We start from the raw sequence: 8549 nt of genomic DNA, 5'->3' as shown, positions 1-8549 counted from the left end.
TATATATATATATATATATATATATATATATATATATATATATATATATATTGTCATCATGAAATAATTTGTAGTTGGTTGAGTTATCTACTTACTTGGTTTGGATACTTTTGTGTGATAGATTAGATGTGAAATGGACAGTTAACCTTCAAGAAATACAGACAGGGAAAAACCAGAACAAAGGCTGAGGGCTCATCATCTGAAGTGAGTGGAATTATTTGGGAAACTTGTCTGAAGCTTTCTACTAGAGTGATATCTGTCACTGATTGGCACATAGGAAGACTTAAACATAGCCTGCGTAAAGCTAAATGGACTCGACCATCATGTGATATAAAGAAGCAAAATAATGGGTACCTAAAGGTTTGCTACACTTTCATTCCAAAACCTAACTTGTGATATTTATTGTGACTAAATTTACTGAAACAACAAGAAGCTTAATAATTTCGTTGTTGACACAACATCAAAGGGATAATGGGATTCAAAACATCTACTGGACAGGAGACCAACATATCTTACTTTTCAGAGCTGGCTGTGACTGTGTGGAAAAAGGACTGTCTAAAAATAACTACAACATACACACTCACTTTGCTTTGTTAAATCAATACTGTAGACTCCCTGATCCAACAAATGGTTTATTATGATTATCCAGTTAGGCATGTTTCTTCCTCTCTGATAGGCTCCAAGTCAACAATTCATATTGATGAGAATTGCAGCACTTGAAACTTATTGTTGGTTGATCATTTTCATTCAGTCTTGCACAGTGATTCCAAACTCTGGAGGCTGTATTCAGATATGGAGTTGCTAAGCATTTATTTTAGGTATCTGGAACTATTCATTATTTATTAATAGTAGCAAAATGTCTTTGATGTAAAATCTAATAATTATTTCCCAGTTACGTATAATCAATAGATAAAATATGGATTCAAAATTCCTCAATTCTAATTTTGAATCTTAAATAATTATAAAGTATTTTAATGACAAGACGGGGAATATTAACAAAATAGTCAAATACTAAAGGTATTTAAAGAAAATATATAACGGTGTTATTTTTGCATATTTGACCTTTCAAAGTTTTGTTGGTCTCAACAGATTTTTTTTTGCCGACGATATTTTTAGAGGGACATAATTCTTGCCTCCTCTGAATGTAGATTACCTCCCTTGCCACAGCTGGGGTGGAACAACTGTTTTTCAAATGAAAGCAATGCTAATAATTTTGGAATTAGGATTTTAGCCATTACCGTCGACCCCAACACTTGACTGGTTCATATTTTTTCGATTCCGCAACATCTAAACGATTTGAATTTTTAACACGTTTGACAATTCTCTTTTTACATTCAGTAGTCATGATATTACAACCCGTACCCTCAAAATGCAACTTTTTCTCCGTTGTATATGAACTTATCTTAACTCACGAACTCCACTGAATCTAGCTAAATTTTATATTTTCTCCATAATTTCAACGAATATATCATACAACAGTTATTGCCAAATTGCCATTAGTCTCTCGATCATTAACACATCTAAAATTTGATTTTGATTTTATTGCTTTCACAGTGTTTACCGTTTTACAAAAACAAACTAGAAAACAGGACAAAACAGAGAACACAAATGAAAAATGGAAAAGAAAAAAGACCAAAATAATTCACCACCTTGGGTTGAAAAGTTGGGGGCTCTGAGAAACCTCTCTAATGGCAATTGAGACACATCAACAGGTTTGCAGCGTTGCCGCGGGTGATGGCAAGGCTGATGCGCTGGAACAGCCAAGCGTCCTCACGAGCCTCACCAGTTACCTCTGCAAGGCAAGTTGCCAGTGAAGACAGGAATCTCGCAGTCAGTGTTCCGACCCCACCAAACGTCTCGAACGCTACAGGATGGAAAATGTAGTTGGCCGACAGATCGCGGTATTTCAGGATTTTGTTCCGCTCGGCTGCAGAAGCTGTGGATCTCGCCCTGACCGCAGCATCCAGGGTATGAGAAGAAGTAACGGAGTCGCTAAAATATATAAGAACGTATTTTCAAACTTATTGATTTAATGTTTTTAAAATATATCTTAACAATAAATGATTTTATAATATCATTAAAATCAATCATATGTAACATAATATATGATGTTGGTGCAGACATATCCGTTTATCCAATATTGAAAGTAAAAATGGGAAAAGAGGAACAAGAAAAAAAGAAAGACGAAAAATACAAAGAAAGAAAAAAGTGTAATGAAATACTTGCTTATGCTTTAATTAAATGCGATTTAGACGTGTATGTGTTTGTTATTCTTTCTATCAACTCACGATCAATAAAAAGCCATGTTTTCAGAGCAATGCAGTCTGTTTCAGTGTTTCAAAAGCCCTAAATGTAATTGTAACAGTGATTGCAACGCATCACTTTGCCAAATGCCAAGTGTGTAATATGCGCAGTGCGTGCTTCAGTTCATTTCTAAAATATTTCTGTTTGTTTCTACCAACCACATGGTTCCGGGTTCAGTCCCACTGCGTGGCATCTTGGGCAAGTGTCTTCTACTATAGCCTCGGGCCGACCAAAGCCTTGTGAGTGGATTTGGTCGACGGAAACTGAAGAGAAGCCCGTCGTATATATGTATGTATATATATATATATATATATGTGTGTGTGTGTTCGTGTTTGTCCCCCCCTAACACTGAATGACAGGCAAAATCGACCGCAGAACGTGAAGTCAGAAGAAATAATTCTTTCTTTTATAGACACAAAGCCTGGAATTTTGCGGGGAAGGGGGCTAGTCGATCACATCTATCCTGGTACTTGAATAGTACTTATTTCATCGACTCCGAATGGATGACAGGCAAAGTCGACCTCAGCGGAATTTGAAATCAGAACGTAAAGCCGGACGAAATGTCGCTAAGCATTTTGTCCGGCGTGCTAACGGTGTTGCCATGTCGTAGCCTTAAAGTTGGATGAAATCATAAACGTTATAAAATAGCCTATATAATGCCAGTTGGTATAAGGAAATCAATGAACATCTCTGCTGAGGAAATGAAATAGAATATCTTTGGTTTTACAAACTCAGAAAATTACGATCGAATCTAATATTGGATGTAAGAAGAAAATGAATACTTTGAAACTTACGATTTCAATAGTGTCAATTAATGATTTCTTAATACTTTATACATTTTCAGGAAGGGGTATAGTCGATTAAAATGTTCTGGTCAAAAGCTATGAGTACCAGAACGTTGAGATTTAAGTATTTTTGGTCTGAATATAATTAAAAATCAACAATAACAAAAAGTCCTTTCCGAGCCATAGGCACATCCGCACCTGGACGGGACGCCAGTCCTTTGTAGTATTACTCATTTTTGCAAGCTGAATGCTCTGGAGCAACATGAAGTGAAGTATTTTGCTCAAGATCGCAACACATCGTCTGTTCCAGGATCTTCCGATCATGAGTGTAACACCCTAACTACAAAGTCGCGCGTCTCCACTCATTCGTTAATTATTAGCCTGAAGTTCTCCGATCTTTACTGGTTGTGTCTCATATTTTCATTAGTAATCGATATTCAAAGCAGCGTGCTTTTTGAGACTATTTTGCACTATAGAGGAAATCTATTGCAATAGTACAGGTTGATATAGTTTTAAAATAAAATATTTTGTTAAATTACTTGGCAATATCAGAATAACAGAGCGCCTTTAGTTACGTCCCTTCGCACTCCGGCTTCGGCTCCAACCAGAGTTGATTTTGTATTTCATTCTTCGAGGATCGGGATCGGGATCGATAAATTAATCACTCATCAAGAAGTAAGGGCGATATAACTGATTAAACTCATTTCCAAAAATTAAGGCCGTGAGACAATTTTAGAAATCAATATTATAAGAAGGTCATAGAAAACAAACACGGCAGCGCACGGGAGAAAAAAAAAAATGCCTTCGGGTCTTTAGTTACTTCCCTTTATATTCTGAGTTCAAATCTTGTCATGGTTTGACGATTTGGGGGTCTTATAAAATAAGGAACTCGGTACGCCTATCAAATCTATTTCCTTGTGCTAATGTCAGTTTTCTTTTCATCCTTTTATCATCCTAGCCAACAGTTTTATTTCAGATCACACAAGGTAGAACAAAGGCAGCAACCTGCTTTTGGATCCTTGCTATGATGATGATTTGACTACATTTACGGCATTCTTTGTTAGAGGCAAGAAACACTCAGACCGTCTCGAGCTCATCTCCTGAATATTTGATGCCTTATGTTTAGGTAAGATACCAATAATTAAATCCCACTTCTTATGTAATGATATATTATATAGTATATACATATATATATATATATATATACACACGTATGTATATATATATATATTTTTTTTATTTTTTTTATTAAAAATATCCTATTATACTTTAAAAAATTTTTAAAGGTAAGTTAGCTAAAGAACGACATATTCTATTATAATAATTTATTACTTTAGGACAAGATATTTATAGACTTATAGAAGGAATTGAGATTGTGGTTCTTTTCAGCATATTAGCGGCGTAAGTGATTTCAGCTGAGAATCGAAACCGGCGCGCATTCCATTGTGTTTTCTGTACGCGATATTTTATAATAGTGGCTTATTTTTTAACTGGGTAAAAAACCCATATGAAAAGAAACAAGAATAAAATGAAATGTTTTATTTTTACAAATTTAAATGTTTATGTGAAAGAATGGCGAAATCGACAGTATTGAGCAAAATATCTTGTGGTATTTTATATTCTGAGTTCAAAGTCCCACCGGTTAGCTTTGCGTTTCATCCTTCTGGCATCGATGAAATAAAATATCATTAAAGTACTGAGATCAGTTTAACATTGCTACAAAGTCTGCTAGATGTGACTGGAATCATAACGGAATGCTATTATTTTATAATATTCTAATAGTATATTTATTTTTTTAAATTACAAATATTCTCCAAAAATATGCAAAAAAAAAAAAGTAGAACTACGAAAATTTAACTAGTCGAGGAAAATTAGGCGCTGCGAAAAATTAGTCGATAAAAAAAAAAGGCGGGGATACCATTTCTAATTTGTTGACAAAATATAAGCGCGCCAATTTTGGGGGTTAGCATGGTCACAATATCGTAAAATACACCACGTATTGTAACAGATTAAGAAATACCAAGTTGCTATTCTTTACGTATTGTGTATGTGTGTTAATAAAACTAACCAGTTATATAACTTAGTTCTGTAAACTATTTTACGTAGTATTGAAGTAAAACAAAAATGAAAAGTACACAGGAAGTACGTATTGTTGTACACCTCATGTCAGATTTCATGGAGCACACCAACAATAAGATCAATGATACCCCAGGTCCGACCATCTCGTGTATTTAACAGTACCTAGGACTACGTCATCCAATGTGTCATTCCTTTTTTATATATATATGTATGTATATATATTAGAGGGACGTTAAGGGAACTGAGCTTCTATTTCCAGGAGTTCTTGTGATTCGTGAAGCGGCTTTTTCGATGTGTGGAAGTATTCATTGATATATGTATAACGTAGTGTGATAATAGAACTTGCTGGATATTCTAAATAATGAAACTCAAAGCAACTCTAATATTACGTTCGGTTATGATTTATCAATAATTAGTAAATATATATTTTCTATTTTGTAATTTTTTTTTTTTATAATGAAGAAATATCTTCGTTCGTTCACACCTGCAAATAACAATCCCGCGCTTTTGTTTAGCAATTCTTACCTCTCCCCGGACTATTAACTCATCTAATTTCAATTTTTCTTTTGTAAATTTACAAAAAAAAAAAGAATTGCAGTTTTATAATTTTGCTGTATAATAATAATATTTGAATTTTATTATTTTTACGATAAAATTTTTTTATCTAAAATATAGAATATGAAGTGAATTTTAAAAAAAATATTTATATTTCATAATAATAGTAATAATAATAATAATTTTCTTCTTCTGCTGCAAATGTAGAGATCATGTGACAGAAGCAGGAGAAATCTGTGTTGGCCAACTTTGACATTCGCGCCACATTTTGAACACCAACAGTAGTTTTTTATATATATACACACATATATATATATATATTATCATTTTTCTCTGCAGGAGGATTCGCTCTATAAATATATATTAAAAGAAAAAACAAACAAACAATGCCGCTTCTTGGGAAAAAGATTTTTGTTTACGCCAAGCCACTGGTGAATCGTAAATCGGAGGAAGTAATCTACAGCATTGCCCATACGAAAGAACAGTTCCGATCGAAGCAGTATCCTTCAGTTTTTGCTACAATTTTCTCTCTTTCTAACCAACATGGCTGACTTGCACTCATTGACAACAACAACAACTGCAATCAAACAAACAGTCCCACATTGGGCATATTACAACAATCAATCACACACTCGTTTTATTTCATTACAAATATCTAACTATTATTGATCTGTTGCATGTATATTTCCCCTCTCTGATTCCGTCATGACCAATATTATTTAGACCCAATTTCCGTAGCCGTCAATCTGTAATCAGACATATATATATATATATATATATATATATATATATATATATATATATATATATATATATATTTGTATAAAGGCAAATGGTTTATTCTGTTAGCTTACCTAAGCTAAGCTACTCAGAGTTTTAGCACGATATACTTGCCATAGTACACCACTCGAAACTCCGAGTAGGTAGAAAGTGATTCATCGACTTTATTGCAAAATAAACTACTACAGTCCTCGCTTTATAGTTTGCAACTATCTATGTATGTATATATATTATATAAGGACCAGGTTTTATTCCATCAACACTCGCATATTTCTATCTGTATAGATGTGTATATAATTAATATATGTGCAAGTAATTGTGCGTGCAGTATATGTTGTGTGTGATATGTGACAACCGGTATCATTAAGACCGTTGTACATTTCAATTTTCACTAAATACAGACCCTCACTTAGAGCGGGAAGAGGGCAAATAATGCACAAGGTCGTTGTGACGTTCATCATTTTCATCACTTTTATTCGTCTCAATTTCTTCGTTAGCAACATGGAACGAGATGGCAATCGTTTCAATCGGGGATGGAAACCGGGTGGCAGATTCGGCGCTCGCCTGGGGAGAAATCAATTTCACCGTTTATTTATTTATTTGTTTTCATTTTAACTCTCTGTCGACCGGTTGTTTGTTATGGTGGTGGCTATAGCACGTGGACCATGGCGGAGGTGACAGGATCATGGATATATCAGCTCCCTCCTTCGGTCGCCCCACTTCTTTTTTTTCTTCTCTCTTATGGTCCTTGACATCCGGCCCTTTTTACATAAGATCCTTCCTTCCCCTATGACCGGCCAGGTTCTGGGAACTTAGTCTCTTCCGCCATCTTGAGCTCTTTGTTGTAATAATTCTGACCACAACAGCGGTCAGAAAAAGTACACTTACCTTTTTAAAGCAAAATAAAAAACAAAACTATACGACTAAGCCCTTATCCCCATCATCTAAATATTAATAATCATTCGATCATTTGTATATTTGGGAAGAATGCTTTATATATTTAAGCATATATTTAATTTCCCATTCATTATCATGGATTTTCTATTTATTACATATAATATGAAGTCTTTGGGCAGTATTATGTTTGGGACAGCTGTTTATATCTTTATATATATATATATATGTGTGTGTGTGTATATATATATATATATATATCCCCGTAGCTCATCCCAATTTTTAAAAAAATTATTTTGGGCTGGAAACACAAGGTGTTGGTAGATATCCGCACCCCCCACCGCATAGTGAAATAATATTTGACATTTCATTGCTCTAAATAGTTATTTTAATTTTAGTTCCAAAAATACATTTCAAACATCGCCACTTCCTCTGCCTCTCAGAGGGATATTAAATAAGCAAAGCCAGCTAGCGGGGTTTCAATTCTTACTTGGAACTAGCTCTCCTTTCAATATATTAGGAATATTAGAAATGTGTGTGTGTGTGATCGTGTGAGTTGTGTGAAGGATCGTACATAACCTAACACTCGGAGTAGTGACGGAGTGAATAATCAGCTACGAATGAGCTCTACTGTTTGTATTGAGTGCTTTTTCTCGCGTTTGTGTATACAAACGTATGTGTGCGTCTATCTATCTGTCTCTCTATCTATCTGTCTCTCTCTCTATCTATCTATCTATCTTCTTGTGGGTGTGTGATATTTTACATCAATTAATGATCATCGGTATGAATTGAGGGAAATGTATGAATGTGAGACCTTATTCAATTACATAAAATGGACCTCTGTGTACATACATGCATATTACACACCGATAAGCTTTTTAAAAAATAAAAGTACTGGTGTTGATTCGTTCGACTAAAAATTCTTCAAGCATGCCCGCAGCCTAACGTCCGAAACAAATAAAAGATAAAGATGTATTGATGTGCTTGCGTATATACATATGTACATGTATGTATATATTCAGATCTTTGCTTTGGCTTGTGCTGCTGTTGAGGTTGAAACGAAAATAATTGTTCGAAACAAAGGAAATGTGTGTGTGTGTATATGTATATATATATATATATATATATATATATATATATATATATATATAT

The 8549-nt window shown here is 34.2% G+C and overlaps 1 protein-coding gene across 1 annotated transcript in view; it reads left to right on the top strand.

Annotated features, from left to right (window-relative positions):
- Positions 1 to 5087: 5087 nt before the first annotated feature.
- LOC106870776 (tyrosine-protein kinase BAZ1B) overlaps positions 5088 to 8549 on the top strand; it is a 66172-nt gene continuing 62710 nt past the window's right edge. Inside the window, exons 1-2 of the mRNA XM_052973421.1 lie at positions 5088 to 5583; positions 6063 to 6222. Of these exons, the coding sequence (XP_052829381.1) occupies positions 6110 to 6222 (113 nt within the window). The 5' untranslated portion in view covers positions 5088 to 5583; positions 6063 to 6109. The remainder of the gene's footprint in view (positions 5584 to 6062; positions 6223 to 8549) is intronic.

Source organism: Octopus bimaculoides, chromosome 15 (genome assembly GCF_001194135.2).
Source record: "Octopus bimaculoides isolate UCB-OBI-ISO-001 chromosome 15, ASM119413v2, whole genome shotgun sequence".
NCBI classification, from domain to species: domain Eukaryota; kingdom Metazoa; phylum Mollusca; class Cephalopoda; order Octopoda; family Octopodidae; genus Octopus; species Octopus bimaculoides.
The sequence above is the reverse complement of the archived record's forward strand: the minus strand, read 5'-3'. Positions and strand labels throughout refer to the sequence as shown.